Raw genomic sequence first — 26,012 nt, 5'->3', positions numbered from 1 at the left:
ATGTTGTACAAATTAAATCAATATCAATAGACTGAATTGAATTAAATCAATCTCTTCATCTGTAAACAATCATATGCTTAATGTAAGTCGCTCTGGATTAAGAGCGTCTGCTAAATGCCTAAATTGTAAATTGTAAATTGTTATATGAATTTAGCAGCTTTCAATCAATCATGTCATAAAATTATCTATGTAACGGGTCCAGGGGTGGCCAGTGGCCACACACATTTTTTTTTAACTTGAGATCTACTTTTAAAATGACCAGTCCAGCTCTTCAAGATCTACCCACCAAAAAAATTATCCCATTGCTAAAAATATGTAAAAAAAAAAAGAGAGATCCTGACGGAAATATACCTGAACAACGGAGCTGCCGTTACACTGAATAATGCATTGTATTAACTGTACAATAATGGGAAGACATTGAGGGCTGGATATGAGCCTATAGAGCGTCGCAGTCCCGCCCCTTACCATGGACCAGGAAATGATTCTCCGTTCATTTTCCTCATAGACATTTCAGAAAGTATTTATTTAAAGACGTTTACGCCGCGGACAAAGCCAACTCGAGTCGTGACAAATCATGACAACAAAACACAATTTTTGGGGCCGAAAAAATAATTAGAAAGAAGAAAAAAACGGCAGGTTACAACACTTTTTTTGTTGTTTTTCTTCTTTGTAATTATTTGTTTGGTCCAAAATATTGTTTGTGTTGTCATGAGTTGTCACGACTCGAGTTGGCTTTGTCCGTGGCGTAACCGTCTTTAAATAAATACTTTATGAAATGTCTATGGGAAAAAGGCATTGGGTTTCATTTCCTGGTCCATGGTAGGGGGCGGGACTGCAACGCTCTATAGACGCCTTATCAGACGACGTCACACTGATAAGAAACGGCATGCGCGTGCATAAAGGCAGCAGAAGAACACCACCTCTCATAAGATGCAATGGAAAAGTTCTAACTGCATTCACGTGTAAAAAATGCCCCATCAAACTTTCAGATGCTGTTTTTCTCCCAGTGTGGAGGAAGAATGATTAGGATTTTTATTGTGATCTCTCGCCCTTGAAATATATAATCCTTGGTTTCTGTTGTGTTTGAACAATAATAGAAATTCAAAACAGTTGTCCTCAAAACCACACCTCCAGTCGCTGTCATAAGAACGGGAGGTGCGCTCATGATAACGGCAGCAGAGCCTATTTGTGCACGGCTGCACGCGCACCTGCAGTCCATCAAGTATAATTTATGCTTCGTCCCGCGATGGTGTCGCGCACGCAGACCTCTACGCTCACAACAGTCGCATCTGCGATGCGATGTGAGCTTGTATATCAGCTGTTCTCTGTGCGCAATACTGTTGGGCTTTGAAGTATAAATGTCTCCTAGGGTGCATCTCACTAGCCAACTCACAAGAGGAGGTTGAATGGACTGAAACAAATAATTGGTCTATTGACCCAAGGCAGAGTACTGATGAATAGTCTGTGTGGAAGTGTGGAGGCAAGTGGAGTGCTGGTAAGCACTCCACTTGTTTTGTGATTTTTGTTATATATTTCGAGGAATGTCATGTGTTCTACCTACACAGCCTTTGTTGATCTACTGGTCTGGTAGATCGCAATCTACCTTTTGGGCAACGCATTAAGTTACGACAGGGAGAGTTTGTCCAGGGTGTCGTCCAGGCTGGGATTTGTGGACTTTGCTGGATAGAAGTCTTCCAGGGTGATCCGTGTGTTCCACCCTTGGTTCAGAGTGAACTTGTAGATACTTACAATGAGAGCAGGAAACATCTCCATCAGGTCAATGTCAGCAGCAGCCCCAGCACTGTAAACACACACAGCAGTGACCACTGAACAGAGACAGAGTACAGCCATATATACACTCAGTTCAAAAGGCATAGCACCAATAAGAAGTCCTTGTGGTCTTGTTTCTATTTAGGTTGATGTGCAATCAATTCATAGACATGACCTGAAGGGGGACAGCATATAATTCAGACAGGGCATTAGTCCGACATGCGTCTGCTCCCGTGCTTGCGGTTATATGGTTAGGTTAGATGAGGTGGGTTGTCATTTTGTCGGACCAATGACTAGTCTGAACAACGTACTGCACCCGACATGAAGAGTATCAACAAAATTCAATATCATCACAGGAAGAATGAACACTGTAGGCCTACCGTATGTACAGGAGGAAAAGGAACGGGGGAGGGTTATTGTTTCTATGTACACTTACAGTATATGACAACATTAATCTTTTGTAATTGTTGAATAAATATTTGAACATTTTCAGAAAACTTCAGGATTCAGGTCAGGATTTAGAAGATGTTTTTTAGAACCTCAGGTCTAAATGGGTTAAGAGAATGATTTTTGTGTTTCGTTGTGATCAAATTCAACGTACTGGTGCTGATGGAGATTGCGTATGAAGCGCAGCAGTCCAAACACATCATCATGGTAGGGAAACCTCTTCCTCCTGTTGTCCATCTCCTCAAACACCTCCTGTGGCAACTGGAAAAACACACAACTTCAACATGAAACGGACCTGTTGTCTAATATACACACACCTACACACCTGAACCCCACATGATTTAGTCTCTAATGGACACACCTGAACCTTACATGATTTAGTCTCTAATGGACACACCTGAACCCAACATGATTTAGTCTCTAATGGACACACCTGAACCCCACATGATTTAGTCTCTAATGGACACACCTGAACCCCACATGATTTAGTCTCTAATGGACACACCTGAACCCCACATGATTTAGTCTCTAATGGACACACCTGAACCCTACATGATGTCTCTAATGGACATATATGTGGACATATATATGTGCATATTATACCCAGTTACCACATTGTTACACCCATATACACATGATTTAGTCTAATGGACTACATTATACACATGATTTAGTCTAATGGACTACATTATACATATGATTTAGTCTAATGGACTACATTATACACATGATTTAGTCTAATGGACTACATTATACACATGATTTAGTCTAATGGACTACAGTATACACATGATTTAGTCTAATGGACTACAGTATACACATGATTTAGTCTAATGGACTACATTATACACATGATTTAGTCTAATGGACTACAGTATACACATAATTTAGTCTAATGGACTACATTATACATATGATTTAGTCTAATGGACTACAGTATACACATGATTTAGTCTAATGGACTACATTATACACATGATTTAGTCTAATGGACTACATTATACACATGATTTAGTCTGAAAAAACACCTTCAGACCTAGACCTGCCCTAGCCTTGACAACCTTACAGGCGTATATATGCAAAGGCTCAACTCATGTAACTTAGATAGCATTTTATATAGACACAGCACTATATAGTGTATATATATATATATGCAGTTTCATTATATACTGTAGATATTCCACTGTTAGGTTCTTAGCTTACATATGATTCATGATGACTATTTTTATGTATATGATGTATTACCATGTTTTTTGTTCTTGCTTAATGTATGTCGCTCTGGATTAAGAGCGTCTGATAAATGCCTATATTGTAATGGACATATATGTGTATATTATACACATTATTTAGTGTAATGGACATATATGTGTATATTATACACATGATTTAGTGTAATGGACATTATGTGTATATTATGAACATGATTTAGTCACCTTGTGTTTCATGGTGTGCTTCCATGTGCTGAACAGTCCCTCCTCAGCACACTGGTTCCACACAGCCATGACGTTGTGGCGCTCAGGGTTTTCATAGTGCTTGTCGATTTCCTTCTCATTCGCAACCTTTTGCAGGAAATCAATTCCCCTGGAAGAATTTACAAAACAAAGACATATTGTGCAAAAAAGAAAACATCATGTTGGTAGAAAACTTACTGTTGGATCAAAAGGTTTACTTTAAAACCATGTTTGGGGCATGATATTATTGGCAGAAAAAAATAATCAATAGCCAAATTAGCTGATCTACAAGCTCCAAACGTGTTGTGATCCGTTGTGAGCTGGTAGATGTGCTATTTATTTAATTTGCACTGTTGAAACCAGAGCTTAAGAGAATAAAATGAGCTGTGGTTGTGATTATGCCATGATATGAAGTATTGATTAAAGCTACTACTACTACTACTACTACTACTACTACTGTATGTGTAATGGAACATATGTACTTATTTCTAGTACGTTTTGTTTGTCCAGAAGTAGGGATGAGCCAAGCATTCCTCCACTTTAGGTCTTTTCTTTGGGTCTTCATGGATCATCCTCTCGATGAGATCCTTGGCAACCACATCCTGAACGTGATCCAGGTTGTAGATTCCATCGTAGATGTTGGTTTCACATCTAAAGTCATCACCGAAGGGATGGTGTCCTCCAGAAAGGATGTAATACATCAACATCCCAGCCACCTGACAAAAGGAGTATGGAAATGAATTGCATCATTTTTATATTGTTCTCATTTATTTAATTGTTCTCAGTCAGATTTTCCTTTTTATTAACCTGGATATCAGCACTTCTTTTAGCAACATCACTGTGAGCAGGTATCGTCTCCTTTGCCTTCCAGCATCTCGTTCCTGCATTGATTGTGTGGAGGGTTGTTCGTCCTTCCTGCAATCGTCTGCTTATTCCAAAATCTGCTAACCTTGCTTTATTTTTAACATCTATAAAGCAAATTGGGTAGATCAATACAATAAACAGTGTTTACTATTGATGGAAATTACATGAATTGTATGTTGTTTCATTCTCTGAAACTGTAGGATATGCTCTTAATCTATTCTGTATCTTACCAATCAAGACATTCTGGGGCTTGATATCCCGGTGGAGAATTTGAGGATACTGACAATGAAGAACATTTAAGCTATTGAGAACCTGCTTTGCAAGACCCTTCATTTCACCAAGGCTGTCTTCAGTGAAGTTACATTTAATGTATTCTTCCAGTGTGTATTCACATAACTGAAGAGCAAGGTATCCATAGTGCTCATCCTCTGCAAAGTCGACATATCGTACAATCGAAGGATCATCAAGCTCTGGAAGACGTAAAAATCCTTCCTCATTCTTCAGCACATCGCAGTTGGATATGGGCATCCTCTTAACTGCAACTTCAGTGCCGTCATGTCTTAACCCCAAGAAGACCTCAGTTCCATCACTTCCCTTTGCAATGCGGAATTCATTATCTTTCACAAACACAAGACTCCCAACTTTGATCACTTTACTTTCATCTATGTCTGCAAGCTTCTCTAACTGTTGCTTCCATCTTTGACTGATTGCGTGCCATTTTCGTGGTTTTGATGACACACTGGCTATGGGATCGATAGGTTGTGGTTTTGGTGACACACTGGCTACGGGGTGGATAGGTTGTGGTTTTGGTGACACACTGGCTACGGGGTGGATAGGTTGTGGTTTTGGTGACACACTGGCTATGGGGTGGATAGGTTGTGGTTTTGGTGACACACTGACTACGGGGTGGATAGGTTGTGGTTTTGGTGACACACTGGCTTCGGGGTGGATAGGTTGTGGTTTTGATGACACACTGGCTACGGGGTGGATAGGTTGTGGTGTTGGTGACACACTGGCTACGGGGTGGATAGGTTGTGGTGTTGGTGACACACTGGCTACGGGGTGGATAGGTTGTGGTGTTGGTGACACACTGGCTACGGGGTGGATAGGTTGTGGTGTTGGTGACACACTGGCTACGGGGTGGATAGGTTGTGGTGTTGGTGACACACTGGCTACGGGGTGGATAGGTTGTGGTGTTGGTGACACACTGGCTACGGGGTGGATAGGTTGTGGTGTTGGTGACACATGTGAACTTTCAGTCAGACCAGATTCCTCAACAGGAACCGTTGTTGGCTCATCTGCATCAACATGAACTTCATCTTTCAGCTCCTCTTGCTTTTTTCTTTTTATCCTTCTCTTCTTCTCTTTGGTTCCTGACAGCTCTGTGTTGGCAGTTGTGGAAACATCACGCTCTGAGCTTGCCTTGTTTAGGCACTTGTGCAGTTCTGTTAGCTCTTCTTTCAGTTTGTCAAACATGGGCAATTCTGCATTATATGCAATTATATCCTCAGGCACATGATCTATTCCCACTGATGCAAAGATGTCAGTGGCATGTTCAAATGGAAGCAGGTTTGCCAGTATGCCATATGTAAACATTCTCACATCAGAGGAGTGCTCTTTCTTCACAAAGGGAACAATCGTTGTGACCAATGTAACCATGAGGTTCTGATTCCAGTCATCTTTAACTTTAGTTTTTTGTGCGATCAAATATAGTGTTGTCAGAACTCTTTGCTGTATTTCAGGAAATTGAGTGCTTGTGAAAAGGAGTTTCAGCAGCTTGGGGATCATAGACAGTGGTACCTTACTGGGTATCTCTTTCATTGCAATGAAAACTATACATAGACTTTGAAGAGCTACAACCTGTGCATTTTCGCTGTACATTTTTGAAAGACGCTTGTCTGCATTTTCAATGTAGTTAATCTTGTCATAGTCCTTCAACCACTTAATACTTCTCTGACGATACTCTTCTTCTCGTGGTCCGGTAACAGAAAAGATAATGTCAATCATGGTCAGATGGTTCTGAGGATCCTCCTCCAGCATATAACGATCAAACATGCTGAAAACTTCTGTTGGTGTTTTCTGTTGTACAGCAATATACATGTCTATAACATGTTTTTTTTTAGAATAATAGTCACCGTCGCTCAATGCAAGCTCATGCATCATGTCAGATATTTGTAAATTTAAAATAACATGAGCAGGATGTTCATCAAAGATTGGTCCTATCATCCCTCCAGCTTTGACTAGGACTTTCACAATATCACCTCTCTTACTGATGGCAGCAACCTGAATTGGTGTCATAGTGCGGGGACCTTTTGCAAAAGCATTTGGATTTGCTCCTGCTTTAATCAGTTTGTGCACAAAATCAAGTGGTGTTTTGTAATAAGAGGCATAATGCAGAGGGTTCAAGTTTTTTGTGGATAACTGATCTGGCTTTGCACGCTCTTTCAGAAGGAATGCAAAAATGTCCTCCTTGTGAAATGCCACAGCAGCACTTAAAGGACATACATGACTGTTGAGCTCTTTGCATGGGTAAAGGCCATTGATGTCTTTGCCTCGGATTGATTTCTTGAACTTCTTGAGGTCGCCACTCATAATGAGCTGTATTGTGGGATGTGTTTCTGTTGGGACAGATGTGGTCCCTGGTGGAACCTCTCGGAGCCCATTATTCATGCTCTGTGCTACCGGATCCATTTCTTTGCTTCAGAATAGCTGTGGGTGGACAAAGATAAAAGTGTTCAATACATTTATTCAAACATGTATTATGTATTTAACTGAAGAAAGGTTCCGTTTTAGAAATGTAAGGTTGCTGTGTAATCATTGGTTGAAAGAAAGTAAGTACATTTACTCAAGTACTGAATGCCATTTTGAGGCACTTGTTTCAATACTTTATATACTTCTACTCCACTACATCAGAGGCAAATGTATTTACTGAGTTACTTATAGGGTTCACATTGTGAGCTTGTAGATCGGCTATGTTTGACAAAAAGAAAAGAAAAAAAACTTTTTAAATGAGACATTCTGCAGAATGAGTCAGCTACTTTTACTTTTGATATGTTAAGTACATTTTGATGACAATACATCTGTACCTAAAGTACAGATATAAAAATGTCAATACATGACTTATTACTTTCTTAGTAAGTATTTATTCATTGTAGTAGATACATGAAAAAACCTTTCCACCCTGTGTGTAATTGTTAAGGTTTAGGGCCGAAGGTCGCAGTTAACTATGAAACCTTGTGCTTTTTGTCACGTCACGTCACTCACAATCCCCATACATTTTTGTCCTTCATTTTGTCACGTCACTCACAATGATACCTGTCCATTCACTGATACCTGTCCATTTAAACTCAGACGGAACTGCCCCAAAGTTATTTGTGCAGCCGCAGGTATAGGGCAACAGGCCCTATACCTGGGCCCTCATCAAACCCTGTACACTCAAGACACTGCCACCCTTAGATCTCCATATATGGAGCTGACCTGTTCTGACATTCCATATGTTGATCTGACCTCATCAAACCCTGTACACTCAAGACACTGCCACCGCTGCCACCCTTAGATCTCCATATATGGAGCTGGCCTGTTCTGACATTCCATATGTTGATCTGACCTCATCAAACCCTGTACACTCAAGACACGCTCCATATATGGCCAGTACACGCGACCTCACCCTTTAGGGCAAGGTCGCTTCTCGCCCCCAGGCGTCTTACTGCATGGTCTCTTTGAATTAAAATCACAACTCCCCTCTCCCCCTGCCCCCCCCCCCCCCCCTCTCTCTCTGTCATTAGCAGGCAACAGTGCAGCACTATCTCTCTCTCTCTGTTTCTGGCACAACAGCGCCACTTTTGCCCCTACTGGTACTCATAGTCACATAGTCACATACTAACACAGACATTGCTGTTCCTTGGAGTGGTTGCACCACTCAAAAATATGTATCAGACCTGTCATAGTCACTCAAACCATTTGAGATATACAGTACAAAAATACTGTTCTTGTTCTGATGGTAGGAAGGAAGGGGTTAAGTAAGGACGAGTGGAAACATGATTTCACAAATCAGCTCATACCATACAGTATCTGAAACATGAACATTTTTGCAAAAAATATGTTCATAATAAACAAATACAAGTCAAACCAACAGCTTTAAGAATAAGGTGGTACATTTAACTTACAGTTTCTGGGTATAATCTTGACAACACGACTCTTTCAAATCCACATGAACCAGATATGTCTGTTGACTCACAACTTCATGAAAACAATGTTACTTACAACAGTAGGACTTCCCACTTCCTCTTCCTTCTCTCTCTCTCTCTCTCTCTCGCTCTCTCTCTCTCGCACTGCACAGGTTGAAAGCGGCCAATCAGAGGCTGTCATGTGCTGTCATGTGCCCTGACACATGACACCATCCAGATGTGAACATAGTTGGAGCATTGCACACACACCACACAACTGAACAGTCTCTCTGCTTCTCTTCTCTCACTCTCCAGACAAGCTAAAAGAAAACACATCATCCTGCTACGGATTTATAGTCTTCAGTTCCACAAGTGATGTCTGATGAAGATCTAAACACTGGAAACGTTGCCTTGTGAATTAATTTGTTATAGAGCTACAATATCCAGAGTGTGGTTATTTTAACTTTTCATTGTTCTTTGTTAGAGAGCTACAATATCCAGAGTGTGGATATTTTAACTTTTCATTGTTCTTTGTTATAGAGCTACAATATCCAGAGTGTGGTTATTTTAACTTTTCATTGTTCTTTGTTATAGAGCTACAATATCCAGAGTGTGGATATTTTAACTTTTCATTGTTCTTTGTTAGAGAGCTACAATCCAGAGTGTGGATATTTTAACTTGTCATTGTTCTTTGCATTGTTGTCCAGCACCTGGACGGCAGTGGCTCAGCGGTAGAGGTTCAAGTTTATTTAGTGTCCCCAAAGGGCAAATTGGGTTGCAGCATAGTGGAAGAGATTATTATTCCTGGAAAACCAGTATATGCACCAAAATGATATTTAATAAGTAAACACACAGGCCCGCTCCAGCGTCATCCTCTCAGCACATGCACACACATACACAAACAGAGGAACACAGACAGGTTCCCTCACAGGTCAAAGTCACCTCGACTGGACCGGACTGAGCAAACAATGGGACCGGATGGTTCACACACACACACACACACACACACACACACAAGCTGACTTAATAAAACACGTACACAACACTCACTCATGACAGAGGATGACCGGGAGAAGATGACCGGGAGAAGATGACCACACGATGGATCAGACCATCTGAGGAGAACTTGTGATTGGCCGAGTGGCGGCACTAAGAGACTATAATACTATGGAGGTTGTTGGTGAACTTCACTCATTGTCACTATGGGATGATGGGTCCAGAGCTGATAAATTCATTATGAGCTCTGCGGTAATCAATGTTGGTAACATCTGTCTCTGTTCGTTATAGTATGATTGTATAGGATTCATATATTATGATTTGGCTCAAGCACCATTGTAACTAGAAATAGGACATAAAACGAATTGACATAATCTTAACTTCTCCTGTGTATTATTCTGCCTGGTATGAGTACATTTTGGGAATAATCATCAAACGAACGCGTGTTGATTCCATGTTGTTTTGTCTATACCTCGTTAAGGGTGAGAAACGGACTGGGATCTCCAGCAGATGGTGACCCTGACACGTGATTATTTCCACTTTGGACCGGGCAGAACACAAAAGGATCTAAGAGGGTTGAACGTCTTGCGGAGACAACCTGCCAGGTCAACACACGGTGTCCTTTTTCCTGTGAGACTCAATAGAGGTAAGCAGTTCTCTATTGTAATAAAAACTGCTAATTGATTTATTCCAAATTGAATTGAGTCTCACAAAGGAAAAATCAACTCCGTTTTGCTAAAAAACATAGAACTGTAAAAAAACAGAAACCGGGGAGGCTGGTTAACGAATAAATGGACATTTTGTCATAGAACTGTAAAAAACCAGAAACCGGGGAGGCTGGTTAACGAATAAATGGACATTTTGTCATAGAACTGTAAAAAACCAGAAACCGGGGAGGCTGGTTAACGAATAAATGGACATTTTGTCATAGAACTGTAAAAAACCAGAAACCGGGGAGGCTGGTATAAGTGAAACTGGACATTTTGTCTTAGAACTGTGTAAAAGTAAGTGTCAAAAACCAGAAACCGGGGAGGCTGGTATAAGTGAAACTGGACATTTTGTCTTAGAACTGTGTAAAAGTAAGTGTCAAAAACCAGAAACCGGGGAGGCTGGTATAAGTGAAACTGGACATTTTGTCTTAGAACTGTGTAAAAGTAAGTGTAAAAATTAGCATAAAATCCTGACGACATTGGCCTCAGCGCCCCGTCAGTTTCTGCATTTTTGTGGTGGCATATATATATACATGTATAATAGGGTTACAGATGTTTTAACTAGTTTGTGACCAGGTCGCCACTGGTCACAAATTATGGATATTTATACAGCCATAGAAAATATATGAGCAGTGTTGTAAGATATAGTGTAATCCGTGCGGTTACAAGTAAAATGTATGTTTTGTGAGACTGCCCGGTGTCGCAGGGCACCGTCAGTGATATTGTGAAATACTGTCTGTCTGTCTGTCGGTCTGTCTGTCTATCGTTCTGTCTGTCTGTCTGTCTGTCCCTCCCTCCCTCTCTACCCCTCAGCTCCCACTCACTCTCGCTCTCTGTCTCTCTCTGTGTCTGGTGCTGTGGGGCAAAGGCCAAACTGCGCTCCGGCACATAGGGAGATGGGGTAGAATGGTTATATTGTTTTAATAACATTTGGTGCCCAGGTTGCACCTGTAAAAAGTGAGGCATACTGCAGTATGAGTATTGTCGCTCTGAATACTCAGAGGGCAATACTGATACTCGGATACTTGTACTCAAGTACATTTTTCAAATCTGTACTTCTGCTTGTAAAAAATTGGTTTAAGGTTAATAAGGTAGTATTTTTAGGCTCAAAGGAGTATGTTTGCTTATAATAGAGCAGCATAAAATAGCGGTATTGGTATTTTTTGGCTGGGGAGACCCAGTTAAATACTTTTCCATATTGATTAACTATAGGAATAACTAATTTACAGATAATGTGTTTATATTATCTGTAAAAGAGGGATTATAGGTCTAAAACACAGATAAAATTCATCAAGGATGCATGCTATTGTAAGCACGGGCTGGACGGGCTTAGCGAAGTGAGGTATATATTTTAAATATTTAAGTGCATTGTGCAATAGAAAAAAATAGAATACTTTGTTTTCTTTTTGAGATATCTTTCTCTCTCTACCTGTGTCTACGTAACCTCCCTCCATATAAATGTGAAATGCATGCGCTAGAGAACTCTGTCTCTCTGCGTCTCCTCCCTCCATTTTACAACTGTGTAAATGCGTACGTAGAACGCTGGGTCTCTCTCTCTCTCTCTATCTCTCTCTCTATCTCTCTCTCCATGGCTTCTCTCTAAGTACTCTCCCTCCATATAAATGTGTAAATGCGTACGTAGAGAACGTCGGTCTCTCTAAGTACCCTCCCTCCATATAAATGTGTAAATACGTACTGTAAGAACGGTCAGGAGAAGTACAAATATTAATATTATTTTTTATTATTATTTTTATTTTCATTTTTTTTAAAACAATAATTATTGTTTCATTTCATTCACCAGTATTTGTTGTTCTTTTCTGTTTTATCTCACAGATACGGAATGACTATTGATAAAATAGTGTATTGCCTCATTCTGATCAGCTGATGGTCTCACATTGGTCTTATAAATCTTAAATAGTTAGGTAGTGATGTTACAAAGTTCAGTGCTCTCCAAACAGATTTCCTTAACAGCACTCACATAAAACTAAGAGGAACAAATCTCAAAAGGACAGATAAAACACTAGGCCTGCCCTTTGATTAGGTTGAAAAAGGTTACGGGTAACCGGCACAAAGTCTATAGATCTATGACAAAATATAATTAATGATCTTGTTTCAGGTGTATAATGATCTTGTTTCAGGTGGAGAAGACACTAAAAGAGGGTCTAACAAAGACGTTCTAAAGGATATATATTTAGAATAAGTGTAAAGAAAAATAGCAGATCTACAAGCTCTCATACGGCCGGAATGTTTATATATACTGTAGGCTAATTAACCATGTACTGTATAGATAAAAGAAAAAGGATCTCCATCTTCCCCAGTATATAGATTATTTTAACTGAATTATCCCATCTTTGGACAATCTACATTTCATTTCATTATGAGTCATTATCCCACCTCATCATATTTTTATTATTTTGGTAGAGGGACACCTTCCACTTCATTTTATTATTTGTTTTTCATCACCATGAGTTTGGCTTGACTAGGCATATATCCTCCCCTGAATAGACTTGATTCTATATTGGGCCTTTATGGTACTAATTTGACTCACCCGGAAGCTGCTACGATCGGCGCAGGAGCGCGACAAAGATAACATCATCAAGTACCCCGTCCCCCTCTCCAAGCTCTGCTTGGTATAAGAACTGTGTTAGGTGCATCTCCGACGTTTTCTCCCGTTTGCGACAGAGATCAAGTGTATCTGTCAATGAGAACGTATAGGCTATATTGTCACCTGTGGGTCACCTGTTATGTCACCCATCCTGGGGGGCGCGGGGCGAAGATTCGGCTCTGACAACGAGCAAAGAAGAACTATCGCAGTGTCTGCTCTGATGAGCTACTAAGAACTTTGCCATTGGCACTTTCGACGGCGCAGGAGCGCTACAACGGTGCTGGGTTTCATGGGAACCCCGGACACATCATCTTCATCATCATCATCATCATCATCATCATCGAGAGAGAAAAGTCATTCTGTCTCTCTCCCACAGTACCATCTAAATAATGAGTGATTGTTTGCCTAGTCAAAGTCAAAGTCAAAAAGACTGTGTTTTTTTAGGTGTTGACAAATTGGGAACCATACAACCCATATTACATCAATCATGCAACACGCTATTTCATGAAGTTACTTTTTAATGAGGTTACATTGAAATGTTAAATGTTTATTTCTGTATTAATTGATGTGGTTATTAAGAAAATCAATAGTAGACATGCAGCATTACCACGCCAAGGTCATAGTCCAAAGCTGTGTGGATATAAGAGATAAGGATTTGGGTGCGGGTAGTAATGTTCATGGGGCTCAAAGTTCACTGCAGGGGAAACCCCGGGGTAATCAATAAATCTGGCTAGTCTAAAGCTAAACAAAAAAGTTGAATAATAGAAACCATAACATGTTGTATGTTGTATCTCAAAGAGGGTGTTTACAATGCCTTTGCCGGCCGGTAAAGTCCCTTTACAGTTTGAAAAGAAAAAATACGGTACAGAGACATTCCCCAATGTTTTGGTCCATCTCTGAGATTTACAGAGATGGAAAGAGGGATTGGAAGAGATTATTATTCCTGGAAAACCAGTATATGCACCAAAATGATATTTAATAAGTAAACACACAGGCCCGCTCCAGCGTCATCCTCTCAGCACATGCACACACATACACAAACAGAGGAACACAGACAGGTTCCCTCACAGGTCAAAGTCACCTCGACTGGACCGGACTGAGCAAACAATGGGACCGGATGGTTCACACACACACACACACACACACACACACACACACACACAAGCTGACTTAATAAAACACGTACACAACACTCACTCATGACAGAGGATGACCGGGAGAAGATGACCGGGAGAAGATGACCACACGATGGATCAGACCATCTGAGGAGAACTTGTGATTGGCCGAGTGGCGGCACTAAGAGACTATAATACTATGGAGGTTGTTGGTGAACTTCACTCATTGTCACTATGGGATGATGGGTCCAGAGCTGATAAATTCATTATGAGCTCTGCGGTAATCAATGTTGGTAACATCTGTCTCTGTTCGTTATAGTATGATTGTATAGGATTCATATATTATGATTTGGCTCAAGCACCATTGTAACTAGAAATAGGACATAAAACGAATTGACATAATCTTAACTTCTCCTGTGTATTATTCTGCCTGGTATGAGTACATTTTGGGAATAATCATCAAACGAACGCGTGTTGATTCCATGTTGTTTTGTCTATACCTCGTTAAGGGTGAGAAACGGACTGGGATCTCCAGCAATAGACAGTACATTAAACAATGAAACAACAAATACAACAAACCGTACACATAGCAGATACCTAAAGTGCACATTAACCATTAAAGTGCAAGCGTTAAAGTGCTATGCAATAAGTGCACGTTGGCCATAGAAAGTGCATGTGCATACGCACGAGACCAATAAAGTGCTCATCATAAGGTTTAGCAGCATTCAGTGTGCAAATAGAGACGGGACAAAAGAATAGGAGCAGCCAGATGTGAACCCTTAGGACCCCAGGTTCGATCCCTGTGGGCTCCCCCGATCGAAGTGTCCTTGAGCAAGACTCTCAACCCCTAATTTAACCCGATGTGCAGGGTTGGTGCCTTGCATGGTTTCCCCTGTCGTGTGTGTGTGTGTGTGTGTGTGTGTGCGTGCTTGTGTGCGTGCGTGCGCGTGTGTGCGTGCATGGTCCGTCATTTATTAACATTTTTGGATGTGCTATGTTTGGTATACTGTATTTGGGTTTAGCACTCCAATGAGAACCATTGCTGATGCACAACCTCTTTTTCTCATTTAATTGTTTTTGAACACTGGGTGTGTAATCAGAGGGTCACACACAGGTGCACTGATCAGATGGATGGACCAACAGGACCCATCAGGTTAGACACAGGATATGGAAACAGACAGACAGACAGACAGACAGACAGACAGGAGAATAGAGAACTGATACTGGTAAGTTCCTTCATTCATTTAAACTGCTCAACAAACTGGACCTCCATGATGTCATGTCTCTGTGTCCTGCTGCGTCCTCCTCTGCTCTTGTCAGCACAACATCTAAACGCCAGTGGAGAAACTCACAGAAGCTCAACAACAATGCTGTGGTTTCACTGTATACTTTGTTTTAAAGCAGACGGCTCAGATATTCTAATAGTATATGTTTTAATAATTCTACTATATAACTGAACTCTCCTGGTATCCCTGCTGCTTTGGCACTTCATTTTTTCCTTCAACAGAATAACAGATGCTAGTTTACTATGCAGATTACTCAATAATCTAATTGTTTCTCGATCACAAATGTACAGAAAGGTACTTAGATATCAGGTCATTAGATAAACACTTGTTTAGCTGCTATCCTATAGTTTATTTGAGGCACTATATTGTTCTCTGCATTCTATTTACCACTAGTACGTTACTATATTTACCTTGTTTATTGACTACAGTTCATGTTCACTTATTCTGATTTATCACTTCCAAGTGTCTGCTATATGGTTAAATATTGTTCTTAAAACATGAAATAGTTTCCATAATAACCAACAACATAATACTGACTGATGGAAGTGACTTTCTAATTCTATTCAGTAAAGCTCAGATGATCTAATGTTATTTACTATTAATAGCAGACAAAACATCCACTGAAACAAAATCAGAGATTCCATTTCTGGGCTCAAATATGAGCCAGCAGATGGCGCTACAGGCCAAACTGAGGAAATAATCTGCAATGTTATGACTTCATATTTACTCATAATCACTGGTGGAAGGTAACTAAGTACATTTACTCAACTACTGTACTTAGGTATCTTTCTGATGAATTGAAAATGAAGGACCGTGTTGTAAACAAGTCGTAGCAGTTCTTGTATTGACTGGTTTTCGTTTGAAAGCTTGTACCCATTCTACATACTGTGAGATAAAAAAATAAATAAAAAGCTAGAGTTCTCAACAGGCCCGGAAATGAAGGCCTGGCCCTATACCTGGGCCCACATCAAACCCTGTACAGTTAAGAGAATGTCCCCACTGCCACCCTTAGATCTTCATGTATGGAGCTGACCTGTTATGTTGATCTGACCTCATCAAACCCTGTACACTCAAGACATGCTCCTTATATGGCCAGTACAGAATTCATTCCATGTTGGTCTGACCCCCCATGCCAAAGCTCCAGCGCTCGCCCGGCAGTCTGCCGTCAACGAGGCGGATGCGTGCACGCGACATCGCCCTTCTCGCCCTCAGGCGTCTCACTGGTAGATCTGCTATGTTCACTATTTTATTTTATTTTGTATTTGTTTTTAAATGATAAAAAGTAAATGTGTTGGACGTACTGCAGGCCTATAGCAGGTTTCTATCAGTAAATGTGTTGGACGTACTGTAGGCCTATAGCAGGTTTCTATCAGTAAATGTGTTGGACGTACTGCAGGCCTATAGCAGGTTTCTATCAGTAAATGTGTTGGACGTACTGTAGGCCTATAGCAGGTTTCTATCAGTAAATGTGTTGGACGTACTTTAGGCCTATAGCAGGTTTCTATCAGAGTAAATGTGTTGGACGTACTGCAGGCCTATAGCAGGTTTCTATCAGTAAATGTGTTGGACGTACTGTAGGCCTATAGCAGGTTTCTATCAGTAAATGTGTTGGACGTACTGTAGGCCTATAGCAGGTTTCTATCAGAGTAAATGTGTTGGACGTACTGTAGGCCTATAGCAGGTTTCTATCAGAGTAAATGTGTTGGACGTACTGTAGCCTATAGCAGGTTTCTATCAGTAAATGTGTTGGACGTACTGTAGCCTATAGCAGGTTTCTATCAGTAAATGTGTTGGACGTACTGTAGACCTATAGTAGGTTTCTATCAGTAAATGTGTTGGACGTACTGCAGGCCTATAGAAGGTTTCTATCAGTAAATGTGTTGGACGTACTGTAGGCCTATAGCAGGTTTCTATCAGTAAATGTGTTGGACGTACTGCAGGCCTATAGAAGGTTTCTATCAGTAAATGTGTTGGACGTACTGCAGGCCTATAGCAGGTTTCTATCAGAGTAAATGTGTTGGACGTACTGTAGGCCTATAGCAGGTTTCTATCAGAGTAAATGTGTTGGACGTACTGCAGGCCTATAGCAGGTTTCTATAAGAGTAAATGTGTTGGACGTACTGCAGGCCTATAGCAGGTTTCTATCAGAGTAAATGTGTTGGACGTACTGTAGGCCTATAGCAGGTTTCTATCAGAGTAAATGTGTTGGACGTACTGCAGGCCTATAGCAGGTTTCTATCAGAGTAAATGTGTTGGACGTACTGCAGGCCTATAGCAGGTTTCTATCAGAGTAAATGTGTTGGACGTACTGTAGCATATAGAAGGTTTCTATCAGTAAATGTGTTGGACGTACTGCAGGCCTATAGCAGGTTTCTATCAGAGTAAATGTGTTGGACGTACTGTAGGCCTATAGCAGGTTTCTATCAGAGTAAATGTGTTGGACGTACTGTAGGCCTATAGCAGGTTTCTATCAGTAAATATGTTGGACGTACTGTAGCCTATAGCAGGTTTCTATCAGTAAATGTGTTGGACGTACTGTAGGCCTATAGCAGGTTTCTATCAGTAAATGTGTTGGACGTACTGCAGGCCTATAGCAGGTTTCTATCAGTAAATGTGTTGGACGTACTGCAGGCCTATAGCAGGTTTCTATCAGAGTAAATGTGTTGGACGTACTGTAGGCCTATAGCAGGTTTCTATCAGTAAATGTGTTGGACGTACTGCAGGCCTATAGAAGGTTTCTATCAGAGTAAATGTGTTGGACGTACTGCAGGCCTATAGCAGGTTTCTATCAGAGTAAATGTGTTGGACGTACTGCAGGCCTATAGCAGGTTTCTATCAGTAAATGTGTTGGACGTACTGCAGGCCTATAGCAGGTTTCTATCAGTAAATGTGTTGGACGTACTGCAGGCCTATAGCAGGTTTCTATCAGTAAATGTGTTGGACGTACTGCAGGCCTATAGCAGGTTTCTATCAGAGTAAATGTGTTGGACGTACTGCAGGCATATAGCAGGTTTCTATCAGAGTAAATGTGTTGGACGTACTGTAGCCTATAGCAGGTTTCTATCAGTAAATGTGGTGGACGTACTGCAGCCTATAGCAGGTTTATATCAGAGTAAATGTGTTGGACGTACTGCAGGCCTATAGCAGGTTTATATCAGTAAATGTGTTGGACGTACTGTAGCCTATAGCAGGTTTCTATCAGTAAATGTGGTGGACGTACTGCAGCCTATAGCAGGTTTATATCAGAGTAAATGTGTTGGACGTACTGTAGGCCTATAGCAGGTTTCTATCAGTAAATGTGTTGGACGTACTGTAGGCCTATAGCAGGTTTCTATCAGACGTACTGTAGGCCTATAGCAGGTTTCTATCAGACGTACTGTAGGCCTATAGCAGGTTTCTATCAGACATACTGTAGGCCTATAGCAGGTTTCTATCAGACGTACTGTAGGCCTATAGCAGGTTTCTATCAGACATACTGTAGGCCTATAGCAGGTTTCTATCAGACGTACTGTAGGCCTATAGCAGGTTTCTATCAGAGTAAATGTGTTGGACGTACTGCAGGCCTATAGCAGGTTTATATCAGAGTAAATGTGCTGGACGTACTGTAGGCCTATAGCAGGTTTCTATCAGAGTAAATGTGTTGGACGTACTGTAGCATATAGCAGGTTTCTATCAGTAAATGTGTTGGACGTACTGTAGCCTATAGCAGGTTTCTATCAGTAAATGTGTCGGACGTACTGTAGGCCTATAGCAGGTTTCTATCAGAGTAAATGTGTTGGACGTACTGTAGGCTATAGCAGGTTTCCATCAGAGTAAATGTGTTGGACGTACTGCAGGCCTATAGCAGGTTTCCATCAGAGTAAATGTGTTGGACGTACTGTAGCCTATAGCAGGTTTCCATCAGAGTAAATGTGTTGGACGTACTGTAGCCTATAGCAGGTTTCCATCCGAGTAAATGTGTTGGACGTACTGTAGCCTATAGCAGGTTTCCATCCGAGTAAATGTGTTGGACGTACTGTAGCCTATAGCAGGTTTCCATCAGAGTAAATGTGTTGGTCGTACTGCAGGCCTATAGCAGGTTTCCATCAGAGTAAATGTGTTGGACGTACTGTAGCCTATAGCAGGTTTCCATCAGAGTAAATGTGTTGGACGTACTGTAGCCTATAGCAGGTTTCTATCAGACGTACTGCAGGCCTATAGCAGGTTTCCATCAGAGTAAATGTGTTGGACGTACTGCAGGCCTATAGCAGGTTTCCATCAGAGTAAATGTGTTGGACGTACTGTAGCCTATAGCAGGTTTCCATCAGAGTAAATGTGTTGGACGTACTGTAGCCTGTCACATAATTTACCACCACTTAACAAATCTTTAAAATCCTAATGAGGACATACACAAGATCTTTCTTTATGCTCTTTACCAGGTTGTGGAGGAATAAAACAAAATGGGCCTTTCCAAAACGGTCTAGTGCAGTGGTTCTTTTGACCTTGTAAAACTTTTTCTATGCAAACTTCTAATTAATTCTTTAAGTACATTATACACGTTATGTAACAGTGACAGCAGTGGCTTTCAATCAGTGGTCCGTGGACCACCAGACACCAGTGAGCATTGAGGGTGTTCCAGGTGGTCCCCAGCTAAATGATGGAGAGTTGGTAACCAAATGGACACTCATTAGATATTTAACCCTTATATCTTTAACTCTTGATAGTGTAAAATGAAACCAAATCCATTTGGTATGATATATGGTACTATGATATGAAAATGGTTGAAAACCACTGTACCACAGGTTCTCTATTTAAATAAAATAATGAGACTGAGAGAAATCAGTAGCCTATATGTTCACAGTGCTTTAGGATCCCTTTCTTTATGATGTCGAGTTCCCTGCTCCATTGCTCATTAAATGTAGTTTTTCATTTCGGCACATTTGGTTTATTCATCTCTGCATTAACTAACTAGCGAGTGATTGTGAGAGCACACATTCTACAACAAACAAACCGACCCTCCCACTGGCAGTGTTGCCAAACTTGCCAGGTTTTGGGAGAGAAACAAGCAGCAATGTCTATGAAAACAAGCCCAAAAGAAGCCTGACTGGGCTATTTTATAAAACAAGCCCAAAATCGCTTATATAATAAGCGGACATGGCAACACCCCAACGTCTGCTCTGTCTCTGTTTATGACAGTGGAGTGTGGCCGGCTCGATGTAGCCTGGCTTGGCCAGCCTCATAGCGGAGATTCACTGAAGATTCTTCCCCGCATATGAGTCTGGACTTCGGCCATAGGCAGCATGAAAAGTGGGCGTTAGTAGTTGCCTTGACAGACAGATCCATCTAGCCAATCAGCGTAACAAAAAGCTGACGTCACCACACAGTGCGCTGGTCCGCTCCTCATACCACGGCAACCACGCTAAAAACAACAAGGTCTGTTTAATAGTTTCTACTTTATACGTGAGCGAGATATGTCGGATATATGTCAGAGTCTATATCTGAAATAACTGCTGTTCTTATCGTTTCTGTGTAAACTTTTAAACTTGTTGCGTTGAGGGCAGCCATTGTTGTTTTGAAAGTCCTGCAGCATGAATGTTACGTCACCATATACACATGAACCAATCAGAGGCTGCTTTTCACTGTTGTACGGACAGCCGTTGAAACGCAGTCACTGATTGGCCCGATTGGCCCCGGTCATTTTCTGATTTCTCCAGCTTCCGCATACACTCTGTCAATGAGCCCGAGTCCAGACTCATATGCGGGGAGGAAACATCAGTGAACCCTCGCTATGAGTCTGGCCGCGCCAGGCTAGGCTCGATGTGGAGCTGAGCAGCGCTGCGGAGATTTTAATCCCGAGACGACGTAAATGACAGTTATGACACAAGCACTGTATATCACAAAAAACGGACAATGATGTGTCCAGCCAGAGGTTGAGGTGGGAGGGAGGACGACAAGTGGGTCTAAAACCGGACGTCTGGCCACCCTATGAGTCCACCCTATGTGGGCTTAGTGATCATTTTATGATATTCTGTACCCGCAAAATACAAAAATTTAAGACCGGCTGCCACAAAATAGTCATATCAAGGGACCTCAAAACCTACTCTAGTGAGGTTTTTAACCAAGTATTGGAGAGTCTGGATTGGTCGGATGAGCTTAAAAGCACACTTGTCGAAGAAGCTTGGCTTGGCTTCAAAACCAAATATACATCAGTACTGAACAACATGGCTCCTTTGAGAACCACCAGGGGCAAAACCCGCTCGGAACCATGGATGAATTCGGACATACTGGCTGCAATGAAAGCCAGAGACAAAAAATGCTCTGAATTTCTAAAATGCAAGTCAAAGCTAGCCAAGCGCTTCGACAGTGTTCGCCAAGCTCGTTTGAACAACCTAAATACCCAACGAATCAAGCTAAGAAACAATGTAACTGCCATGACCAAATCAGCTAAAAGTAACTTCATTAATGATAAAGCACAGGAAAACAAAAACAATCCTCATGAGCTCTGGAAGCTACTAAACAATCAACTAGGCTATGGTCAGAAACTAAAAACCAGATTTTCAAACATAAACATCAAATCGGACAACACTCTCATCACTGACAACCTTGATGTGGCCAACTACTTGAATATCTTCTTTACAAACATAGCAACAACTCTGGTTAACAAACTGCCCTCCCACTCTGGGCTCTTTGGTGTAGAGCACATTACAACCTTCTACAGAAACCTAGGTGTTTGTAAAGACGATTTTAAACTAGTTATGGTAACAACTGATGAGGTAATTAAGAAACTGAGTGCCCTCCAACCCCACAAGGCCACAGGCCATGACAACATTCCCTCCAAATTTCTCAGAGACTCAGCCATCTCTATAGCTCCAATCATCACCCACATAGTAAACCTCTCCATCAAACAGGGACAGGTCCCCCAAGATTTCAAACTGGCCAAAGTAACCCCCTTGCACAAGAAAGGGAGTAAATTAGACCCCGGCAACTACCGCCCTATTTCTATTCTTAGTTCCATCTCGAAAGTGATGGAAAAAATAGTCTATGAACAGGTTGAAAAGTATCTTGCCACTAATAAATTATTGTACGAGTTCCAATCTGGCTTCAGAACATCCCACTCCACTGACACATGCCTTCTCTATTTGAGCGACCACATCAAACAAGAGGTGGACGCTGGCAAATACTGCGGCATGGTCATGCTGGACCTCCAAAAGGCTTTTGACACCGTGAACCACTCCATACTGGTTAACAAGCTAAAAGCAATTGGTTTCGATAGCACATCAGTGAGCTGGATGCAATCCTACCTGGAGGGGAGAGAACAGATGGTGGAAGTGAACGGAACACTGTCCCCCCCCCTCCCAGTGAGCTGTGGCGTTCCACAAGGAAGCATACTAGGGCCTCTACTGTTCCTAATATATGTAAAAGACATGACTTCAGCTTGTGACTGCAACTTGTTCCTGTTCGCAGATGACTCAGCACTGCTGGTCTCGGACAGGGACAAACTGCAGGTTGAAAATGCCCTCAGCTCTGAACTCGGTAGAATCTGCACCTGGCTCGCTGATAACAAACTATCTTTGAACCTGGGAAAAACTGAATCCATTCTCTTTGGCTCTATTAGTAATCTCAGCAAGGCAAATGGCTTCTTGGTTAGAGTGGGTGACAATGTTATCACACGTAAAGATGAAATTACCTACCTAGGTTCCATCCTGGAGGCTAATCTTTCCGGTGATAAAATGGCCACCAACGTAATCAAAAAAGTCAACCATAGAACAAGATTCCTCTACAGGATCTCCTCACTGGTCAACAAAAACACCTTGAAGACCTTAACAGGAGCCCTTGTACAGGGTTTCTTTGACTATGCATGCACCTCCTGGTACCACAGCACCTCAAAGGCCCTTAAAACCAGGCTCCAGACTTCCCAAAACAAACTGGTCAGGCTCCTACTTGACCTAGCCCCCCGAACCCACCTCACCCCTGCCCACTTCGACAGGCTGGAATGGCTTAGGGTCGACGACAGAGTACAGCATCTTGCAATGGGTCTGGTCCACAAGATTCGATACACCACCAAGATACCCATGTACCTGTCTAGATACTTCCTTAATGTTAACGAAGTCCACACCCACAACACCAGAGGGAGTGCAACGAACCATGTACAACCCAGATTCGGCACAAACAAGGGACTAAATTCTTTTCGCTCCTATGCCACCAACATGTGGAACGCCCTACCAACTGTCATTAAGACATGCGAATCCCTTGACTCCTTCAAAACCGCTCTCAAAGGGCACCTACGGATGGCTGCAATTCGAAACTGGCCCCCGTAAAATCTGAATCCCCCCCCACCGCCCCCCCCTTTTTCCCCTCACTGTATATGTTTCTTTTCCCTTTTTACCTCCTTTATGATGAATTCCTGTTCTGTCTATAGAAGTGTCTATTTGTACGTCTCTAAATGTTTTGATGATTTGAACATGGTGGACCCTATAGAGCGTCGCAGTCCCGCCTCCTACCCGGGACCAGGAAATGAAATCCAATGCATTATTCTCATAGACATTTCGTAAAGTATTTATTTAAAGACGGTTACGCCGCGGACAAAGCCAACTCGAGTCGTGACAACTCATGACAACACAAACAATATTTTGGACCAAACAAATAATTAGAAAGAAGAAAAACAACAAAAAGTGTTGTAACCTGCCGTTTTTTTCTTCTTTCTAATTATGTGTTTGGTCCAAAATATTGTTTGTGTTGTCATGAGTTGTCACGACTCGAGTTGGCTTTGTCCGCGGCGTAACCGTCTTTAAATAAATACTTTACGAAATGTCTATGAGAATAATGCATTGGATTTCATTTCCTGGTCCCGGGTAGGAGGCGGGACTGCGACGCTCTATTGGAAACAAGTGTAATGCTTAATTGGGTCGTCCACTCACAGTTAACAGCCTTTGTATTGAGTTTGTGCTTGAAATGTACTGTAATTCTGCAAACTGTTAATAAATTCTTCAATCAATCAAAAAACCATGACAGTAACAAAAAGTGCTGTGCTGCTGCTGATCTGACACCGGTTTGAAATGTTCTAGTCCGCGACTCCGCTAGTGCGTTGACAGCACACCATTAGTGTTCATGTTCAACTCTTCTCCGTTGTGTGCATTATTCTCCAAAGCAACACTGCTGAAAGCAGCCACATGACGCAAGTAACGAGTAACTGCAGCGCTACAGCGACCAGTAACTGTAATGTGATTATCAATTTGGAGGAGGAGTGTCGTTATATTACTCGTTACCGACCAAAGTAGTGTGATTACAGTAACGAAATATTCCGTTACTCGTTACACCCAACTCTGGTCGGGACCCATTTGTGGGTCACAGACACATTTCTATGGGTCACACGACTAGAGTAAAAGAAAATCCCATTTTATTTTCCTCCATTTAAATTAAAAAAAAGTTAAAAAACAAAAAAGCAATATAGCCTACATTTTAAAACAAACTAACAAACACGTCTAATAAATTCCATAAATACAATAATAATAATAATTAAGAAGTAGTGAAAATAGCTGATCTACAAGCGTGCACCGACCGCTGCACGAAGCAACGTGTTGCACTCTTGTAGATCTGCTATTTTCACTATACGGGTCCGGGACAAACACTTTAGGGTCTCAACCTGTGAACCTCTGATCTGCATGACAGAGAGATATCTGTACACAACGTTAGTTATATTTCATATCATTCTGCTCTGCATGACAGACAGTGAAGACAGAGAGATATCTGTACACAACGTTAGTTATGTTTCATTCCTTACTGACTGCCAGTAGGCAGTAAACAATAGTGAATATACCTCTCGCGCTCCGCGTAGGTCGAGTCTTAATATAAACAAAGTCATGTGACGTGTAGGCTGACCGTGCGTCCCGGTAGGCTATATAAGCACGTGACAGCCCACACCCGGCCTCTTTTTTCTTCTCGCTACCTGACGTGAGTATCGTAGGTAAGTGTAGCTCCTAGAATCTGTACATCAGTTCTGTATTGCAGGTCCAAAGAGTTGTTAAGACACTATATGTGTCGTGGTGTTGACATCCTGCCTGTGGCTATTGCCGAGAGCGCAAATTGTTGTCCTCTCAAGGCTGTGGTTGTCAAAATTATCACCATTTCTCTTTGTTTGTCTTGAGGATCCCTAGCTACAAACAAACACTCTCTTGTATTGTTGTTAAAGGGCTTCCTCCACACACTGGGTGTTGGCCGCGTGCTGCCGGTTTCCCACAGCACTCGCCCAATTTACCTAGTTATATTGTTTGTTTGATAATTAAACTAATATTATTAATTCTTAATTTGATTAAGAATATATAATTAGATTCAGATTACTGGAGGTTCCCACGCGGTCTGTGCCTGCACAGTCCTCGCTGAGATTGCCTAGTTAAATATCTGATGGACATTTGTTGTTTGATGATTAATCTAATCAATTAATTCATCTAAATAACTGAATTGTTTAAAAAATTCAGATTACTGGAGGTTCCCACGCGGTCTGTGCCTGCACAGTCCTCGCTGGGATTGCCTAGTTAAATATCTGATGGACATTTTTGTTTGATGATTAATCTAATCCATTAATTCATCTAAATAACTTAATTTGTTTAAAAAATTCAGATTACT

At 41.5% G+C, this 26,012-nt stretch overlaps 1 protein-coding gene across 1 annotated transcript; it reads right to left on the bottom strand.

Moving 5' to 3' along the window:
- Nucleotides 1-1,623: 1,623 nt before the first annotated feature.
- LOC306934967 (uncharacterized protein) lies at nt 1,624-5,179 on the bottom strand (the record flags this gene model as incomplete). Its single annotated transcript, XM_079517789.1, has 6 exons — nt 4,763-5,179; nt 4,476-4,636; nt 4,164-4,384; nt 3,651-3,798; nt 2,372-2,478; nt 1,624-1,801 (listed from the first exon to the last, which is right to left on the bottom strand). Exons 1-6 carry the CDS (start codon nt 5,058-5,060, stop codon nt 1,624-1,626), a joined length of 1,113 nt encoding a protein of 370 aa, XP_079373915.1. The 5' UTR covers nt 5,061-5,179.
- Between the last annotated feature and the right edge of the window lie 20,833 nt (nt 5,180-26,012).

This window comes from Electrona antarctica, assembly GCF_951216825.1.
Source record: "Electrona antarctica genome assembly, chromosome: 13".
Classification (NCBI taxonomy): Eukaryota; Metazoa; Chordata; class Actinopteri; order Myctophiformes; family Myctophidae; genus Electrona; species Electrona antarctica.
The sequence above is the reverse complement of the archived record's forward strand: the minus strand, read 5'-3'. Positions and strand labels throughout refer to the sequence as shown.